Source organism: Pleurodeles waltl, chromosome 3_2, assembly GCF_031143425.1.
Source record: "Pleurodeles waltl isolate 20211129_DDA chromosome 3_2, aPleWal1.hap1.20221129, whole genome shotgun sequence".
NCBI lineage: Eukaryota > Metazoa > Chordata > Amphibia > Caudata > Salamandridae > Pleurodeles > Pleurodeles waltl.
In genome coordinates, this window is record NC_090441.1 from 176,521,178 (window position 1) to 176,542,701 (window position 21,524).

General features: G+C 45.8%; 1 protein-coding gene across 1 annotated transcript in view; it reads right to left on the reverse strand.

The window, feature by feature from the left end:
• LOC138286654 (sterol 26-hydroxylase, mitochondrial-like) overlaps positions 1–21,524 on the reverse strand; it is a 198,386-nt gene that overhangs the window by 96,572 nt on the left and 80,290 nt on the right. The window contains exon 2 of the mRNA XM_069227118.1: positions 11,884–12,074. Coding sequence (XP_069083219.1) covers positions 11,884–12,074 — 191 coding nt within the window. The remainder of the gene's footprint in view (positions 1–11,883; positions 12,075–21,524) is intronic.

Here is a 21,524-nt window from a genome sequence, read left to right on the forward strand (position 1 = left end):
TTCTGATATGACACCAACACCGTCATTGTCCGCCATCCCCATTAACAGCAACGCCGTCCCTGTTGCACCCCACCCAGTTGCCCGTACCCGCTCACCCAGGAGGGTGGGCGTCTCCTTCAACGCAGGTACCTCTGCCCCTGCCCCAGTCAGCCCTGCTGCCCTCAATGAGGAGGCTATTGACGTCTTGAGGTCCATCTCTGTGGGGCAGACAACAATCATGAATGCCATCCAGGGACTGGCATTCCAGATGCAGCAGACAAATGCGTTCCTGGAAGGCATTCACGGTGCCTTGTCTAGCCTACAGAGATCGTTTCAGGCTCTGCCTCCTCGTTGATGGCAGTCAGTGTCCCTTCATCTTCCGTCCCCCCTCCAGCTACCTGTTCCCAAACCACAGGCCCTCTCCCTACACCCATCCAGGACACACCTACAGACACGAATACACCCACTACAACAGACAAGGTGCGCAAAGAAAGAAATGGGCATCACAAACGTTCACACAGGCATGCACACACACAACACATATCTGCAGACACACCAACAAACACTTCTCTCACCACCTTCTCCCTTACAGTCACATCTCCACTCAGACCTGCCAGCACTGCATCATCACACACTGGTCCTGCTGTCCTGTCATCCCCTCAATCACAACAGCAGACTCACAGTCACACACCACACACACACCACATCCACACTCACCACAACTACCATCTCTGCCACCTGCAGCACATCCACCTCACTTGCACACACCACCACAACGTTCACTAATACATCCCCCATTCCCTCTCCCTGCATCTCTGCCCCCTCCCAAAAAATGCATATGTACCCACCCAACATTCAGCCACCACACACAGACACTGTACACACACCAGCATCCACGTACACCATACAGAGACATCAGACGAGCACTACCTCTACCTCCAATCCCAACCCTCAATCATGTGACCGCCCGTGTACCTAAGAGTTTTCCTTGTCGCCCTTGACCTCTTCCCCACTCCTCTCCCACCCCGTCTTCTCCGTAAACAGTGTGTCCCCCTGCCCCTCTCAGGCCCTTCCACCTCCCATTCCTTGGCTACCCCCTCTGGTGTTTCCCCTGCTCCTCCACCCAGCAACAAATCCACCCCTCCCAGTGCCAAGGTCACCCCTCCCAAGCCTAAGCCGAAACATGCCCCTTCCACACATGAGCCTCCCACAACATCCCCACACGCCGGAGGTGCCTGCCTGTCCCATTGCTTCCCCTATGAAGTGGAGGCCAATTTTCAATCAGCAGTCAAGTTGGGCCCATATTAATGGACAATGTGTCCTGCTGAAGTGGACATTGGACTTGCCATTGGCACATTTTGTATATAGTTTTTTATTGGTTGAATACAACTGCCCACATTGCTGTGGTTGGCAAGATAAGATGCTTGTACTGGTTTCCTTTTACATGGTGGTGTGACATCTGTGTCCAAAGGCGTGTGAGGTCTGTGTGTGGATTGTATCTGTGTTGTTGCATGCGCTTGGTAGATGGTTTGGGCCATGGGTATGTTGTGATGTGTGTGTCTGCTTGCTTGTGTGTTTGTATGGGGTGTTGTGTGCGTCTGTGTGTCTAGTGCTGCATGTGTGTATTTCCTTGATTGTTGGTTGTACGTATTGTGTCACCTGTATGATTGTTTGGATGTGTGTTCACAGCTATTGATTGTGTGTCATTGCTACATGGAGTTCATGGTGTGTGTGTATGTGTGGAGTCGCACAACATGCCCATCTATGCCACCATTGAGGTGTTTGTAAGGTAGTTGTCATTGTGTGGTTGTGGGGTGTGATGGTGTTGTTGTTGTGCTGTATGTTTGGCACGTATCTGCATGACTTTGTGTGTGTATTGGGTATTTGGCATTGACGTATGTTGTGTGTCCGTGTGTGGCCTTCACTGTGTGTGGGGGGTATGTGTGGCCTGTGTGGGAGTGTATCACTGCCATTTGCCTCCCCTCTGTGCTAGGTATACTTACGATTTGTCGTCTTCATCGGTGGTCCTGAAGGTGTATGGCAAGATACAACGCTTGGAAGACTAGCAGTTTTTTTGCCATGGTGGCCGCGGAGGCGTCTCTGTGCCTGGAGGTGCGTGTTTCCTTTTGTACTTTCTATTTCCGCCAGGTTTTTCATGGCAGTAAGGCCCCACCAGATATCCTGGTGGAGTGGTTACTTGGAATATGGAGAGCGGGACGTTGGCTACCACCTGCCTGAAGCTGCCTTCCGCCAGTGGATGCTGCTAGTCGGCGGTGGTAGTGCTGGCGGTGAGTTGTCTGTATTGTGTTGGGTTCACAGCCTTACTAGTTATTTGGCGGTCTGCACCGCCACCCTGTCGGCGGTCACAAGACCGCCATTGGCGTGGCGTTTTGATTACTGCCAAACTCCGAATGAGCACCAGAGTGCTCAGTGTGATAATCGCCAACCTCCACATTGAGCTACAGATTTTCTTTCCTTTTTTTAAGCCCCTTATGGTCTATCTGGGACAGCGAGGGAACCCTCAAGGGCTCCTCTGTGTCCCTTCTTATTTATTTATGTTAGCTCCTTCAGAGCCACAACCGCCGTCCACCTACGAAAAATCAAGAACACAAGGAACGACGCACTGCGAAAGCACATCAATTCCTCCGCTCACAACTCGAAGGAACTCTTCTCAGACATCCATGAGTTCATAGATCCCCCCCCCCCCCTCCGAAGCCACCAGCATCCCCGTCACAGGACCTCTGCAATAAACTTGCCTCCTTTTTCCACCACAGGATCCAGGACATCTATGACAGCTTTCTAACACCTGGCACCGGAACCTGAAAGCGACCCACCCCCCCATAACCCACCCAGACCATCCAGGACTGGACCACAGAGGAAACAGTCAACATCATGAACAGCACCCTCTCCGGAGCCCCTTCGGATCTCTGCCTGCACCACATATACATCAGAGCCAGTGCATCCATCACCCGAGCTTCGTAACACAATCAACTGCTCAATCAGCATGGGCACTTTCCCTGAGGACTGGAAACATGCCGAAATACACCCTCTCTTGAAGAAACCTTCAGCCGACCCATCAGAGCTAAAGAATTTCTGGTCCATCTCGCTGCTACCCTACCCCGCCAAAGTACTAGAGAAAGCAATCAACACACAACCATGGAATTTCATCGTGGCCAACAACTCCCTTAACATCTCTCAGTCGGGGTTCTGCAGCAATCACAGCACTGAGACAGCACTCCTGGCAGCCACCGATGACCTTCGAATACTCCTTGACCGCGGCCACACCGCAGCACTCCTACTCCTCGACCTCTCAGCAGCCTTTGACATGGTCTCCCACAGCACTCTGCGCACCAGACTCCACGACACAGAAATCCGTGGAAGAGCCCTGGAATGGATTCACTCCTTCCTCTCCAGGAGGACCCAAAGGGTCAGACTCCCGCCCTACACCGCCAGACCCACAGGAGTCAACTGCGGAGTTCCCCAAGGATCCTCACTGAGTCCCATGCTATTCAACGTATACATGGACCCTCTTGCTGCCATCGTCAGAAGCCACGGTATGAACATCGTGTCATAGGCCGATGACACACAACTCATCATTTCCCTCACCAAAGACCCAGACATGGCCAAAAGGAACTTTCAGACAAGAATGGAAGCCGTCACCACCTGGATGAGAGAAAGCTGCCTCAGCTCAGCACTGACAGGACGGAGCACATCATCTTTGGAAACACCACCTAAGCTTGGGACAACTCATGGTGACCGACATCCCTCAGCACCACCTGTGCGCCGACCGAGCACGCCTGCAACTTATGAATCATCTGCGACTCCTCCCTGTCCATGACACACCAGGTAAACTGTCACCTCCTCTTCTGGCATACACTCCGCAAACTCCGGAAGATCTTCAGATGGATCCCAGCAGACTGTCAGAGGACAGTCACCCACGCCTTAGTCACGAGCAAGCTTGACTACGGCAATGCCCTCTATGCCAGCACCTCAACTAGGAACATCAAAAAACTTCAACTCATCCATAATGCCACTGCCAGACTCATTACGGACCTCCTTTGCTGAGAACACATTTCCCAACACCTGAGGACCCTCCACTGGCTACCAGTCGAGAAGCGAATCACCTTTGAGCTTCTCACCCACACGTGTAAGGCCATACACAATGCAGGACAGCCTACCTTGACCACTGCGTCTCCTTCCGATCCCTCCACTCCCCCCAGATGGCCTTGGCCACCGTCCCTCGCATCCGCAAAACCACCGCCGGAGGACTATCTTTTACCTACAGTGCAGCAAAGAACTGGAACAACATCCCCCTGCACCTAAGACAAAGCCCGTCGCTCACCATCTTCAGGAAGAACCTCATGGCTCTTCGGATGAGACCCTTCCCCTCCCTTCCAGTGCCTTGAGACTCTCATGGGAGAGTAGTCTTGCTTTACAAATACTGATTGATTGGTTAATTCATTTTTAACTTTTTAAAATGCCCTTTACAGGCTATGTGGCACGGACCTGTTTGACAGGTCCAGCTGTCAAAAACTGAAGTGTTTGCCGTGGCTTGGCTGCAGCTACAAAGCTGCAGCCAAGCCACAGCGAATAGCTATGTCCCGGGGGTGGGCAGCCCGGGACATAGCAGGAGCTGGCTCTGAAGAGTGGCGGTCCCCAGGGCCATCTGTTGCTCCATGAGGGGGGCTGCGCGGCCCTCCTACTACAATTACAGCCCTGTGGAGGTAGTGATCCCCAGGGCTAAATGGGATCCAAAACAGACCCTTTACTATTGTTTTATGTATGCCCTGGGGAGTTGGTGATCCCTGGGGGGGTGGCACGCGATCCCCACTGCATGTTTAATTACAGCCCGGGGAGGTAGAAATCCCCGGGGGATGTGGGGGGGGGGGAGGAGGGGACTGCACGTGCCCACCTCCCTTCATACGATTTAGAGTTGGGCCGGGGAGATGGTGGTTACAGTCCTGGAGAGGTGGTGATTTTTTGGCCAGCGGAGAGGGACGCGTGCCCCCCCTTAATATTTAGTGTTGGCCCCAGGGAGGTGTTGGTCCTTCGGCAGCAGGAGGCATGCGCCCCCCTCCACATATTTATTATAAGCCCCTGGGAGGTGGCTACCCCCGAGGCAGCGGGAGGGGGCCACGAGGCCCACCCCACATTTTTAAGCAAATTCCCCCAGGACTTGGCCCACCCAGGGACTTTATAATAATGAAGCACGAGGGGCCACACTTTATATTTTATTTTTTAAATTTTACAGCTGATCCTCAGATCCACCGCAACTCTGGCCATAAAATATATAAAAAAATGCTTTTTAGACCTGGGGGAGGTGGGTCTTTTTTCTGGGGTGGCTGCTTTGCTATGGCGAAGGAGCATCGCCCCTAGGTTGAGGCGGAAGCAGAAAAATAAAACAATAGTTCTTTTATTTTTCTGCTGCTGGCTCAGCCAGCAGCGCATGGAATAGCTGGGCCATGGGAGGTGGGAGGGGGGGGGTATGAGTGGCATTCACGAAGTGCGCATGTGTGTTTGGACGGCCGTCTCAGGACGCCCAAACACACATGCACTCTTATGTTTCTCCATCCCGGCTGCGTTTAACAGCCGGGCTGGAGAAACTGCACAGACACCATGGTTATGTCTGAACAGCAGTCCGAGCCGCTCAGACCAATCCTTGTTCTGGTTTCATGCTAAGTGTAGCGTGAAAGCAGTGCCAGGATTGCATAGGGAGCTTGTGCTGGTGTCCCAACATTAAATACTGGGACACCACAAGAGAAGTGACGTGCGAGGCTGCAGGAACGGAGGCATTGAGGTAAGTGCATTTCTTTTTTTTATTTATTACTTTCACCTCGGTTCCCCCGCCCCCCTTGAGTTATGCAGCATCCTTCTGGGACCCCACCAACAGAGCTAAGGTGTCAGGGTGTTCAGACTCAGGCCCCTTTTCTTTATTTTTTACTTTTTTTTCCCCAGCCGAGTGTCAAGATGGCTGACAACATTTCAATGGCTTCTGTTGTGGAAGTGCTGTCAGCCAATCAGATCTCAACTCGGGAGGGGTCGCAAAACCTTCGCGTTATATATATATATATATATATATATATATACATACACAAATTTGTTTCCCCTTAACTTCTCAAAAACTTCTGAACATAATTAAACAAAAACAAAAATAGGTCGCTTTCTGGTCCAGGATCTACCTTTTTGCCAAATTTGGTGTAATTCTGTCCAGTAGTTTCGGCACTAACGCTGTTCAAAATCCCTATGGAAATGAATGGGGAAAACTTGTTTTGCGACCCCACCTTTTTTTCTGTGCCCCCTGGACGGATCACCCTGAAATTTTCCAGACAGCAGCTGACGTGACTGGCAAACTGTTGGAAAATTTTGTGAAGATTCTTCTAGCGGCACCAAAGATATAGGCAAGTGAAAAAATACACTTTTTATACAGAAACTAGGTCCTAACTATGACTACCTAGCTGCGACCGCCACTAGGTAATAAGTATACACTTATTTACTTGTTTACTTATGTTAAACTATAACTCGTTGCCCAAAGTTACTTTCCAGCACAAATGATAGTTTCTTCAGATAAGAATAATTATAACTATAACTTCTGAATTTCTATAGTTTTATATGGATAAAACATCAAATTAACTACAACGTCCCTGTAGTCTTTGGTTTTTTCAGTTAATTTCTATGTTTTTTTTTAACACACATCAATATTTCTGTCAGGCTGCGGCCAGCCAATTAGGGCCTTGCTTTTCCCCAGGATCCAAGGAGGATCAGAGGAGGATCCTCGAACCCATGGGTCATGTGTAAACAAAAAAACATGGGCAATTTTTGGCCGAGGAGGGGTATCTAAGGGACCCCTCAATGTGTCCTATGGGGTCAGTATGGTTTCTAGACTGTTTACACCCCCGCCCCTCCCCGGGCAATGTGAGAAACAAAATGGCGGCTGCAACTTTTCTGTCAGATTACAGCCAGCCAATCAGCGCCTTGTTTTTCCCCAGGATCCGCGTCCCTATTGATGCAAATTTGGTTTTCATTTAATAACTAGACAACCACTGAACAGATTCACACCAAATCACAAAAGGGTTGCTTTCTGTACTTGGACCTAGCTTTCTGCCAAATTTGGTGTAAATCTGTCCAGTGGTTCAGCCGCTATTACTCTTATTATTCTCGGCCAACGCTTGACGGATCACCCGAAAACTTCCAAACAGATGCTGAGGTCAGCGTCCTATTTTTCTCGGAAAGTTTTGTGAAGATTCAAAAGGCGCTAAAGTTATTAGCAAAACAAAAAACGCTTTTTCTATAGAAACTAGGACTATACAACTGCCAGCTGCAGTAGGTAATATATATATATATATATATATATATATATATATATATATACAGGGAGTGCAGAATTATTAGGCAAATGAGTATTTTGACCACATCATCCTCTTTATGCATGTTGTCTTACTCCAAGCTGTATAGGCTCGAAAGCCTACTACCAATTAAGCATATTAGGTGATGTGCATCTCTGTAATGAGAAGGGGTGTGGTCTAATGACATCAACACCCTATATCAGGTGTGCATAATTATTAGGCAACTTCCTTTCCTTTGGCAAAATGGGTCAAAAGAAGGACTTGACAGGCTCAGAAAAGTCAAAAATAGTGAGATATCTTGCAGAGGGATGCAGCACTCTTAAAATTGCAAAGCTTCTGAAGCGTGATCATCGAACAATCAAGCGTTTCATTCAAAATAGTCAACAGGGTCGCAAGAAGCGTGTGGAAAAACCAAGGCGCAAAATAACTGCCCATGAACTGAGAAAAGTCAAGCGTGCAGCTGCCACGATGCCACTTGCCACCAGTTTGGCCATATTTCAGAGCTGCAACATCACTGGAGTGCCCAAAAGCACAAGGTGTGCAATACTCAGAGAAATGGCCAAGGTAAGAAAGGCTGAAAGACGACCACCACTGAACAAGACACACAAGCTGAAACGTCAAGACTGGGCCAAGAAATATCTCAAGACTGATTTTTCTAAGGTTTTATGGACTGATGAAATGAGAGTGAGTCTTGATGGGCCAGATGGATGGGCCCGTGGCTGGATTGGTAAAGGGCAGAGAGCTCCAGTCCGACTCAGACGCCAGCAAGGTGGAGGTGGAGTACTGGTTTGGGCTGGTATCATCAAAGATGAGCTTGTGGGGCCTTTTCGGGTTGAGGATGGAGTCAAGCTCAACTCCCAGTCCTACTGCCAGTTCCTGGAAGACACCTTCTTCAAGCAGTGGTACAGGAAGAAGTCTGCATCCTTCAAGAAAAACATGATTTTCATGCAGGACAATGCTCCATCACACGCGTCCAAGCACTCCACAGCGTGGCTGGCAAGAAAGGGTATAAAAGAAGGAAATCAAATGACATGGCGTCCTTGTTCACCTGATCTGAACCCCATTGAGAACCTGTGGTCCATCACCAAATGTGAGATTTACAAGGAGGGAAAACAGTACACCTCTCTGAACAGTGTCTGGGAGGCTGTGGTTGCTGCTGCACGCAATGTTGATGGTGAACAGATCAAAACAGTGACAGAATCCATGGATGGCAGGCTTTTGAGTGTCCTTGCAAAGAAAGGTGGCTATATTGGTCACTGATTTGTTTTTGTTTTGTTTTTGAATGTCAGAAATGTATATTTGTGAATGGTGAGATGTTATATTGGTTTCACTGGTAATAATAAATAATTGAAATGGGTATATATTTGTTTTTTGTTAAGTTGCCTAATAATTGTGCACAGTAATAGTCACCTGCACACACAGATATCCCCCTAACATAGCTAAAACTAAAAACAAACTAAAAACTACTTCCAAAAATATTCAGCTTTGATATTAATGAGTTTTTTGGGTTCATTGAGAACATGGTTGTTGTTCAATAATAAAATTGATCCTCAAAAATACAACTTGCCTAATAATTCTGCACTCCCTGTATATATATATATATATACATATACATACATACATACACACACACACATATATTCACAAAAAAAAAGTTAAAGTAACATTATAGTTAGATGAATAGGTGAAATGTTCAGTCACAACATAACGTTTTAAACCCTAAGAACCACAGAATTTCACCAGTTATAGTTAAATCAGGTAACTACAGCTTGTGCCCGAAGGTGACTGTAAGTCGCGCCCCTGGCCGTGAATGGTGGTGTTTTGCCTCAAGGCCTGGTGGCCACCCTTGTTAGGTACCTCATACGCCAGGGCCATTATTAAAAATTGAGGTAAGAGGGCCATGCGGCACCCCTTCCTGAGCCATTATTGGTCCCCCAAACCCTGGGGCCCAATTTATTATTATTTTTTTTAAAAAAGAGGTGGTTGACTTCGTGGGCACCCACCATACACTCGTTTGGGCCAAAAGGGAGCCTCCAAGGCCCTCATGGCTCCAGCCAGCTCCCCGCATGCAGTAGAAGCCAGCATTGTCTGGGGAGACTATCAATTAATGCTGCTCCCTTCGGGCGGGAGTAATATTTTAATCTGTTTCCCTGTCTGTATCACTGTGGGCAGGGAAGCAAATCAAAAGTCTGCTCCCAGCCAGTAGGAGCATTTTCAAAGCTCCTACCTGCTGAAAACAGACTTTGTGTTTGCTCCAGGTTGGCAGGAGCTTTGGAAATGCTGTCACCAAGCAAACACAGGTTTCCTTGCCTGCGCCGCTATGGGCAGGGAAACTGCTATGTTCTTGGGGTGCATAGCTAGTGAGCTGGCCCAGGGGGATGGCATGTCCCCTCTCCCTTTTACTTAATTTTGGTGCCCTAGTGGTGGGGTTCCTGGGGCCTTTAGAGGCTCGGAGAGGAGGACGCCCAACCCCCTCCCCTTACAAAATACACCTGGCCCTGGGGGATGGGGTCCTCAGGGCCAAAACAGCCTGGGGAGGGGGCTACAAGCCACCCTCCCCCTCAAAGACACTCTGGCCCCCTGGGGATGGGACTCCCAGGGCACAAGGGGTTTATTTCTTGGGGGATGGGGTGCACTTGTCCCCATCTCCCAGGGCCCAGTGTCTTATTAAGGGGGAGGAACCCTGCCCCCCTCCCTAGGCTGATTTCTGCCCGAGGACCCCATTCCCCGAGGCCCTGATCTTTTTCTGGAGGATCAGGGCATGCAGCTCCTCTCCTCGGGCTGGTTCTCCCACCCCCAGATGCTGACACTCCTGGGGAGGTTTTTAAAAACAAGAGCCAGAGCCTGCATTTGTTTTAGTTTTGCTGCAGATTTGCAAATCCTCTGTAAATGTGCGGCAAAATGTTTAAAAAAGATATTTTTGGTTTCAGACAGGGACCCCACCACCAGGCTTAGAGAGTCAGCGTATCCCTACCCTGCCTCCTTATACCCCTTTTTTGTTTTTTACTTTTTTTAGGGCTCAGGACCAAGTCACAAGTTATAAGATGACTGCCACAACTTCCTGGTTGAGGTTGTGGCAGCCAATCAGATCTCAGCTTGAGATCTGTCAATATACGTGAAGGCTCTGCGTCACAACACATACGTTTTTATGCATTAATTGCTTACAACTGCTTAAAAACTACTGAACAGATTTACACCAAAACACAAAAACAACTCTTTTTGGACCCAGATCTACTGTTCTGCCAAGTTTGGTGTAAATCTGTTCAGCGGCTTAAGCTGTAGCTGTGTCTAAAGTTCCTATGGGAAAACGAATGGGGAAAACACGTACTGGGTCCTTTTTTTTTTCTCAGCCCCTGCTTGATGGATCACCACGAAACTTTCCATTAGCAAAGTAGTTAAAAATAATCACTTTTTGGAAAATTTCGTCAAATGGCGACAAAGTTATTAGCAGCACAGAAGATGCATTTCCTATGGAAACACAATCCTAAAAAGAACACATTACACGCCTGATTAGTGGTCTGTAGGATTCACCTGAGACCAGGATTGTGCTATGAACTTTATCAGGGGGCTGCAGACCGCACCTAAGGCAAAGACTTCCTACTTTACTCTGATATAGGGCTGTAGGCTAACCTAGGATCAGGAATCCATTCCTTACTCTTTTAAAGGTCTGTAGACAAGACTTCATTTAAGGATTACCTTCTTTACTCTAAGGATCTGAAGACTACGACTAAAAACTGGAATCCCTTCCATACTGTTTTTCAGGATCTGCAGATTACAGTCAAGGCTAGGGATCTCTTCCATACTATATCAAGAGCCTGTAGACTACACGTAAAACCAGGCCTCTCTTCCTTTCAGTGTATAGAGTCTGTAAACTACATTTAAACCAAGAAACTCTTCCTTACTCTGATATGTGCACATAGCCTATATCTAAGGCCAGGAATCCCTTACATACTCTACTAACTGCAGTTGAGACAAAGAATTGTATGTATTCTGTAAGGGACCTGCACACTCTGTTCTAGACTGGGAATCCCCTACATATTGTGGCACTGGCAAGAAGACTGTACCTAAGACTATGAATTCACCATATATACTTGTAGACTACACTTAAGATGAGAAATCCCTTACATACTCAGTAAGGGATCTGTAGATTACAGATAAGGACAAGAATATCTTACTCTATAGAGGTCTAGTAGATTACATTTAACTCCTTAAATATTCTCTTAGATCCAAGTGATCTACAACTTAGATAAATTCTACTCGTCCCTAAAAGAATACAGAAGGGATTCTTGGTCCAAGACCAAACAGCCCTTTGTTAGGGACCTGTAGACTACAGTAGGAATCCCTCAGGCACTCTACTCGGGCCCTTTAAACCACATCTTAGGCCAGAAATCCCTTCTGTGTCCTGTTCGTCACCGATACACCAAATCTAAGCACACAAATTTGTCAATTAGGGACTAACAGAGTACACCCAAGTCCAGCAAACATTTACATGTTAATGGCTGTGCATGATAGATCAGCAGTTCAATCACATTATGAGAAAAGCAAATAACAATTTTCTTACTCAGTCAGGGGCCCATATGCAAAATCTCTGACGTCCCGGTGTTCTCTCCAGACTGCCATGTCGCATCTCATAGGGTATTTCCCCTCTCGCCTCAGCACAATCTCCAACATCTCTGGAGAAGCAATGTTCACGTTCTTGTACGGTCCAAATGTGGATTTCCACATGGGCCCATACATTTGCTTGAAAACCAGCTGCAAAACACAAGCCACAAGTACAAGCCTTAATTGAAACATTCTATCATTTTAGCAATGTAGGCCTGGCCAGTGTATCAACCAGGAGCAATTATTATTTTAAAGGACCATTTGAAAGCCTTTCTCTAGAAAATAACAACTGCATTTAATGGACCGGAAAAGTGGAAATTCTGTGGGACAGAATTAGCTAATATAGTGGTTAAATGTCCTAACTATACAACCTTCATTGCAGGTGAATGAAGTGTCAATTTCCTGCATGAATCCACCAAATCAGTTATCCGGGAAAATGCCTTACAAAGGCCTTCGCTCCAGAAGGGGTAGAATTTGTGCCTTATGTGTCCCTTGTTGCCACTAGGGGCCCCTGGTGCCTTAAATGCTTCCGATTGCTCACAAATCCTTGCCATGTGCCAAAATACCATAACGTTTCGGAGTGAGTGATATCTTCTGAGGTGCGATATCTCTAGCCAGAGGCATTAACGACTAAACTGGATATCCTGACCAGCAGCACCTCAAATACAGATCATGTCTGGGTAGACCAGCTAGGAATTACAACTACTACCACTAATTTGGTGCTTGCTAAATATGTACACTGATTTCCAGCCAATGAGGGCTATCTAATCTGACCACTCATCTGGTTTTAGTAGTTTGCTCTTGTTAGAAATGGGGTCTTTGGTTGGCAGTCAGGTTACCCCCTGTCCAAGCAAGGACCCTCACTCTGGTCAGGGTGAAAGAGAATCACCCTCAGCTAACCCCTGCTTGCACCCTGGGTAGCTTGACACGAGCAGTAGGCTTAACTTCAGAGTGCTAGGTGTAATGTATTTGTACCATCACAGACAGTAACTTAATGAAAACACTACAAAATGACATAACACCGGTTTAGAAAAATAGAGAATATTTATCTAAACAAAACCATAACAACAAAAATACACAATACACAAGTTAAGTTATCAAATAAAAAGCAAAAAGAGTCTTTATGTAGTTTTAAACACACACTAACACTGTTGTCAAAAATAACCCTGCACGGGCGAGTGTGCATCAAAAAGGGCGTGCGATGCGTCGATTTCACTCACGAGCTAGACCATGCGTTGTTTCTCCTTTCGTCGGGACAGGGGTGTGTCGTTTTGTCTCTCTGCAGAAGAGCGATGCATCGATCCAGTCAGCACTCTCGGGTCTTGCGTTGTTTTTACACGGCCAACGATACTTGCGTTGGAAATCTAGCCGCACGATGATCCGAAAACCACGCAGTGCGGGTTGCGATCTCACCAGCCTCCGTCAGGGATGTTGCGCGTCGTTTCTCCAGCTCCATGCGTCGATTCTTCGCTCGCGTTACAGGCGAGCATAGATTTTCAGCTGCAAAGCCGGCAGTGTGTCGATTTTCCAGCCGCAGATCGGAGTCGCGTTGATCTTTTCCCCGCACAGCGTTCTGTGCTTGGATTTCCTTCCTCTTAGGCTGCCAGCTTCTCCTTTCCGGGTCCCAGGAACTTGATGGGCACCACAGGGCAGAGTAGAAGTCTCTCCAAAGATTCCAGGTGCTGGCAGACAGAAGTCTTGGCTGTCCCTGAGACTTCAAATAACAGGAGGCAAGCTCTAAATCAAGCCCTTGGAGATCTTCACAAGATGGAAGGCACACAAAGTCCCGTCTTTGCCCTCTTACTCTGGCAGAAGCAGCAACTGCAGGATAGCTCCACAAAGCACAGTCACAGGCAGGGCAGCTCTTCTTCCTCAGCTCTTCAGCTCTTCTCCATGCAGAGGTTCCTCTTGGTTTCCAGAAGTGTTCTAAAGTCTGTGGTTTTGGGTGCCCTTCTTATACCCAATTTCTCATCGGGAGTAGGCCTACTTCAAAGCAAAGTCTCTCTTGAATGTGAAATCCTGCCTTGCCCAGGCCAGGCCCCAGACACTCACTAGGGGGTTGGAGACTGCATTGTGTGAGGGCAGGCACAGCCCTTTCAGGTATGAGTGACCACTCCTCCCCTCCCTCCTAGCACAGATGGCTCATCGGGATATGCAGGCTGCACCCCGGCTCACTTTGTGTCACTGTCTAGTGTGAGGTGCAACCCGCCCAACTGTCAAACTGACCCAGACTGGAAATCCACAAACAGGCAGAGTCACAGAAATGGTATAAGCAAGAAAATGCTCACTTTCTAAAAGTGGCATTTTCAAACACACAATTTTAAAATCAACTTCACTAAAAGATGTATTTTTAAATTGTGAGCTCAGAGAGCCTAAACTCCACATGTCCATCGCTCCCAAAGGGAATCTACACTTTAATCAGATTTAAAGGTTGCCTCCATGTTAACCTATGAGAGGGACAGGCCTTGCAACAGTGAAAAAATAATTTAGCAATATTTCACTGTTAGTACATATAAAACACATTACTATATGTCCTACCTTAACCATACACTGCACCCTGCCCTTGAGGCTACCTAGGACTTACCTTAGGGGTGCCTTACATGTAAGAAAAGGGAAGGTTTAGACCTGGCAAATGGGTATACTTGCCTAGTCAAATTAACAGTTAAAACAGCATATAAAGACACTGCAGTGGCTGGTCTGAGACATGATTACAGAGCTACTTATGTGGGTGGCACAACCAGTGCTGTAGGCCCACTGGTAGCTTTTGATTTATGGGCCTTGGGCACTTCTAGTGCACTGTACTAGGGACTTACTAACAAATCAAATATGCCAATCATGCATAAACCAATTACATACACATTTTGTAAAGGAGCACTTGCACTTTAGGACTGGTTAGCAGTGGTGAAGTGCCCAGACTAACAAAAACAGCAAAATCCAGCACACATCAACAACCTTGGAAACTGAGGCAAAAAGTTAAGGGAGAGCCAAAGTCTAACAGCTCTGCTGCCTCATCCAAATATTCAGTAATGATTGCTGGTTGAACAAACATGCAATGTCTGTCACTGTGTAATGTCACTTATTGCAATGCCACTCCTGCTCGTCCAATAATTTTGGGAACAAAAATAAACCCACTAATTCCTCGTATGTCTGAGGATTTGATTCCACAGTAGCACCACCATTCTGCTCATTTCTTTGCGATTTCCAGTGATGGCTCGTCCATAGGGGTGTTTGGGACGGGACCCTTCCAGCCCATGAAGAGATGGTCTGCTGTTTTCCTACTGCCACGTCCAGCAGTAGAAGTGAAACTGAGCAGTATGGACAACCATACTCTGTAGCCTTTTCTTTCTGAATAAATTAGCCATAATTTAACCACACCCCAAGAGTTATCTGTGAACAACTGTAACACGGCACATTGGTTTCACTCAAGGAGAACCTACAAATTCTGATAGTTGGTGAGCCTGGACCACCCCTTTGTAAGGTGAGGAGCCCGTCTCATCCTTCTCCTAACCCAAGTCAAACACAAAGATATTACCCTTTCACCTGAAGTCCATGGAGTATGGCCGGTTGGCTGAGGATAGTGACTGTGAATCTGGAATTCTTTAGCCCTCTTTCAACAACTGCTGGCCATGATGATATTGTGATTTTAACATGCCATAAGACATTAAGGCCCTAATTAAAAGTAGGCCAGATAAGTTTGAGGTAATATACCTGATAAGTACTGTTACCTCAGGATGAGGTATTTATTGGGCATGATAATCAACTCTCATTCACATTCTTTCACTGGGAAATGAGGCATAAGATGCAGAATCGGTATTTAAACCCCTGAATTCCTAACTTTTTGTCCTTTTCGAGGACTCTTCCACTAACACATGTCGGTAGGTGTGACCTGCCGAAACTTGTCAGTGGAAATCTGCTGGGTGTGATAATTATCGCCCAACTTGTAATTCTTATCCTGTTGCAACTACTGTTTGCATAGGGACCTGAATTCACACCTACTACCACTGGAGCAGCAGGATCCAGGGACTTAGGGCCAGATGTAGCAAGCAGTTTTGCCCATTCTGTGTCTATGGGAAAATGTGTTCGTACATATGGCCCTTAATTCCACCTGTTGATGATGCCTTCATTCTTTAACGTAGACTGGAAAGTGAGTTACTTAGTTAATTAAATGAAGTGCATGGTAATTGATGACCTGGGACACCAGTGTTAAACAACATTACCTGCTATAGAAACTTCCAGTAACCAATAACTGACCCAATATCCAGAAAAAAAACTGTCATTCATTTTCCTGGTATTTCCAACCGTGCACCAGAGCCATTGTGTACTCAGATATTCTCGTCATATGCAGACACGGGTTTTAAATTGCCCAGGTGTCTCCAAGGGTGCAGTCAGCAGCGCCTTCTCCAAAATATATTAGTCAATGCCAGCATGTGCCTAGGCTTCTCTCAGCAGATGCCAGGAAGTGTTGCTAAAATTCAGAAAAGTATCTTGGAGGCGAAGGACTGACCTAAGGAGACACTAAGCCAACTTGAACCTCGGAGTCAAGTTTAGTTTCGAACTAATTTTTATTCCAATAATCTTAGCATGAATATATGCTTGTTTTTTCAAACTGAAGAGTTCTAAATTGTCATTACGCAATGGGATGCGTGTGAGCAATAATTCTAATTGCATTTCTATAGCATTTACTACCCTTGCAGAGGTACTGATGCGCTTATAGCAGCATTATATGGAAGTATATTTATAGTTCATATAGTCTGGCTAGCAAGTTCACAACACTGTGTGCACGAGATAAAGTAAGGTTTGCATAGTGGGCATATTCTAGCTTTAAGTTATAACAATAGCTTTTGGATTTTTAAGGTTAGTGTAATTTATAAATTATAGAGAATTTTAAATTATAAACGAATTTTTCCTAACACTTTTCCTTTGTTTTTTTCTAATTGAATCTCTATGTATCTATCTATAGGTGTGTATATTTTTAGGGGATCATACGTAATATTGTAACTATTCTAACTCTAGTCCCACAAACATTGGGGGAAGGCCATATATTTTGGGTGAGGGGAAGACTAGATTTATTATTCTTACTCCAGTCCCACAAATACTGGGGCTAATTTCTATTTTGGGGATCAGATCTAATAGTTTAATGATTCAAACTCTAGTATCAGAAACATTGCGTAAAGGCCACAAGCGTTGACAAAACTGCATATATAATTTGGTGCAAAAAAAATAATATTTTAACTCTAGTCCCACAAACATTGGGTGAAGTAAATGTAGTTGAGGAATTCAGATTTAATATTCCACCTCCAGTCCCAAATTTTCACAAATTACTTAGGACATAGTTTGCTTCGGAGTATGAAAGGGAATTAAAGCCAGTTTCGACCTAACTGAAGGGTGTACCGGGCTCGAAAACCATGTAGAAGGTTGCAAAAATTTGCTAGGGGCTAGGGGAAAGGGAAGTAGGTGGGAGAACTCTGTGGATTTATAAGGGAGCATGTGGCTCTATTTCTAACATAGCAGTATCAGTTCAGTGTTTCACAAAACCAATACAATCTCATTCCCTATTCAAGGTGGCACCTAACCACACAGGTCAGACACACCACAGCTTCAGGAGAATTTGAGGTAGAGTCAATATACAAGCGTGCCAGCACAAGAACAGGGGCCTGGCAATATCTTGTGCTGGCAAGTCATTCATCCGGACCTTCCCTTTGTATGTATGTATGTATGTATTAGTATTTATATAGTGCAAACTTATCTGCAAAGCAATGGAGCACCGTACATAACATGAGGGGTTGGGAGATGAACAACAAAACTGCTTATTTCCAGTGGGGATTACACAAACACATTTTACACATTATTGGACGCAAGGAAATTAAGGGATTTGCCTAAAATCACGTAATCCTGAGTCTTTTGGCAAAGACAAGATTCGAAGCAGAGTCTTCATGTTCCATAGGCAGCAGCTCGCGCCAGTAGATCACATCTACTCCCCAACTTCTCTCTAACGTTAACTCCACTTTTTGGAGGGGACACACCAGTGTAGATCCTCTAAGGCCCAAAAGGATTGATCCGTAATATATTATCATCAGAGAAAAGGAGAACAGCAGGTGTTTATCAATCCACAGTATAACAAATTATACTCGGGTAAGGAGTGGTAGGAGTCAGATAATGTCAGTGCAACTCATCTATAAGGGAAGAGTCATCTCCTCCTCCTCCTCCTACCTCCCCGTGGGGACTATGTGTGCACACCTGCCTTGTGGGGACTACCCTTTCCCAATGTTCTAAAAATATATCAATAACAGAAAAATGTTAAGAAAAAACTCAAAATACCGGATCCTGCTTCAAATCTGTAAATAAGTTGTTTATTTAATTGCGCACACAGAACCATCTTTGTGGGGACTTGAACATGGGTTACCATCCTTGTGGGGACTTACTCAATAAATATCACCTGTGATTGAATACATTCATAAAAACATGGCAAAATGTTATTTTTCAGTGCTTTGCCTAAATTACCTAATAGTCTTGCCATATATAAATAGCTCACTATGTCCTAGGAGCACAGAGAAAATGGATCTTTATGATAATGTTTTTCTCAACAGAAAACTATAACATAACAATTCCATGGAAAGGGCTCACAGATATCTAGCATATTGCTTAGTGCTCACAAACCCCAAGAGTCAAGGGAAAAGCACACAGTTAACTAAATGTTAGATCAAAGATCCTGCAATGTGGTCAGACTGGAAAGCTAAGCTGAGATTCTCTACGGAACTTCACCACTAGGGATCATCTTCCTGGTATATCTGTGCAATAATAGTCCCCACAGGTATGCACTGTTCTAGAGATGTCAGAGTGTGTGATGATAGTCATTTTCAAGCACTTGCTGAGATAGTACATGATTATATTGATGCACAAGTCCGCACAGATATAGTGGTTAACTATAGTCACTCTCAAGTCCCATTAACCATAGTGTAAGATTATATTTACGTTCAAGTACCATCAGAGATAGTGTGTGATGATAGATATGTTGAAGCCACATGAGATAGTGTCTCATTAGAGTGATGCCCAGATTGCAGCACAGATAGTATGTGGTTATAGTTATTTTCAAGTCCCCACAGAGATAGTGTGTGATGACAGTAATGTTCGAACCCTACAAAAGATAGGGTCTGAGTATAGTAATGTCCTGTCCCCAAGAGCTATAGTGTTTGGTTATAGTCATGTTCAGGTCTCCTTAGAGAGAGTGTACGATGATAGTCATGCTGCAGATCATGCAGAAATAGTGTGTTATTACAGTAATTCCCAGGTCCTCACAGTGATACTGTAATAATACTCATGTTCAGGTCTCCACAGAGATAGTGTGTGATTATACTGACACTCAAGTCCCCAAAGAGGTAGTCCATGGTTATAGTTATGTTGAATTCACATGAGATAGTGTGTCATTAGAGTGATGCAGAGGTTGCCGCACAGATAGTGTTGTAGTTGTGTTCAAGTCCCCACAGAGATAGTGAGTGATAATAGTTATGTTCAAGCCCTCCAAAAGATAGGGTCTTCCTACAGTAAGGACTAGGCTCCCAGAGATATAGGGCTCCATTATGAGTTTGGCAGATGGAAAACTTCGTCCACCCACCTCCCAACAGGGTGGCAGCCGCCCACACGGCGACCTACCCACAGGAGCTATTATGGGTTTCTTGCTAGGTTGGCAGGCGGAAACGTAAGTTTCCACCCGCTGGACTAGTGGGGAACAGGCTATTGCATGGTCTCTTGCTTGTAATTGAGCCAGCGGCAATGCTGTCACCTGCAAGGTGCACCAGCACCCACGCAATGTTAACTGTCTGCAAAGGAGGGTGGCCCCTGTACTGCCCATGCCAGGGGGCTGGAGCCCGCTGCACCCGTTCTCCCCCAGCCTTTTTATCGCAGTGCTACCGCCATGAAACCGCTGGCAGAGAAGGAGGTGGGAATCCCCAGCGTAGCGCTGCTTGCAGCCATGCCCTGGCAGATAAAGTCCGCACCATCCTCCAGACCGCTGGGATCTGAGGTCCTGGTGGAACGACCGCCAGGTTGTAATTGGTGGTGGTCCAGACCGCCACCATAAGTGTGGCGGTTTATAGACCGACACACTCGTAATAAGGCCCATAGTGTTTAGTTATAGTCATGTTTAATTCTCCCTAGTGATAGTGTACAATGATAGTCATGCTGCAATTCATGCAGAAATAAGGTGTTATTATAGTGATTCCCAGGTCCCCACAATGATAATGTGATTATAGTCATGTTCAGGTCCCCACAGAGATAGTGTGTGATTATACTAACACTTCAGTCCCCGCAAAGATAGTGTGTGATGATACTTATTTTGAATTCAGATGAGATAGTGTGTCATAAATTATGCCCATGTTGCCGCACAGATAGTGTATGACTTTAGTTATGATAAAGTCACCACAGAAATGGTGTGTGATGATAGTTATGTTTGAGCCCTCCAAAATTCAAGATCTGATTATAGTAATGTCCAGGTCCCCGGAGATCTTGGGCCTTATCTGCAATAGAATTGGGGTAGCCAGCGCAGCAAGTCATTTTGCTTTGCTGCCCTACGCCAATTTGAAGGGGCAGGAATGCACCATATCTACAAGATACGGTGCATTCCTGCCCTTTCACACAGTGCCCGTGCACAAATTGCATCTGAGCGCCAAAGCAGGGTGTCTGAGTTGTTGCCATGATTGTTTTTGGTGCAGGAAGGGACTCCTTCCCGCACAAAACAAGCACTAGAGCTGTTTTCCACGTTCTGCAGCATGCAGCACACGTGAAAAAGAGGCAAAAACAAGAACAAATTTAAACATTTCTCCTCATTACGCCTCTCCTGTGGAGGTGTAGATTTTTGGCACCTACCCAGATTTACGCTATGTTGTAAATCTGGGTCAGTGTCAGTGTTTTGAGTGGGAACATCCACAGCAATTCTCATGGCATGCCTACCTGACACAGTTTGAGGCAACACAGCGAGTTACACTGTGTTGCCTTACACCATATATACAAGGCCATGAAAAGTCCGGCACAGTGGCTTTATGTGGCTTTGTAGATATGGGTCTGCACTGTGCGTCACAAGAGCATCAAAAAAAGTGGCGCTTCAGTGGTGCACGGGGCTTGTAAATAAACCCCTAGTGTTTAGAGATAGTGTGCGATTATATTCATGTTCAAGTCCCCTAAGAGATAGTGCGTGATCAAAGTCATATTCAAATCCTTCAATAAAGAGCGTTATGATACAAATGTGAAAGTTTCAGGAGACATGGTGTATTCTATTAATCATGCTTATGTCCGTATAGAAATGCTATCTGATAACAGTGATGCCCAGACGCCTGCATAGATGTGTGATTATAGTCATGGTCAAGTCCTGCAGAGATATTGTGTGATTATCGACACAGATCCCCAAGTAGATAGTGACTGATAATAGGGAGTCCCATATAGTGATTATGGACCTGTAGAGAATGTTTCTGAGGACTGTCAAGTTCAAGTCCCTGTTGGGGCAGTCTTGTATGATAGACATTTTGATGTCTTTGCAGAGATAGTATGTGATGATAGTAATGTTCAAGTCTCCACAAAATTAATGCTTGATTATATTGATGCCCTTGT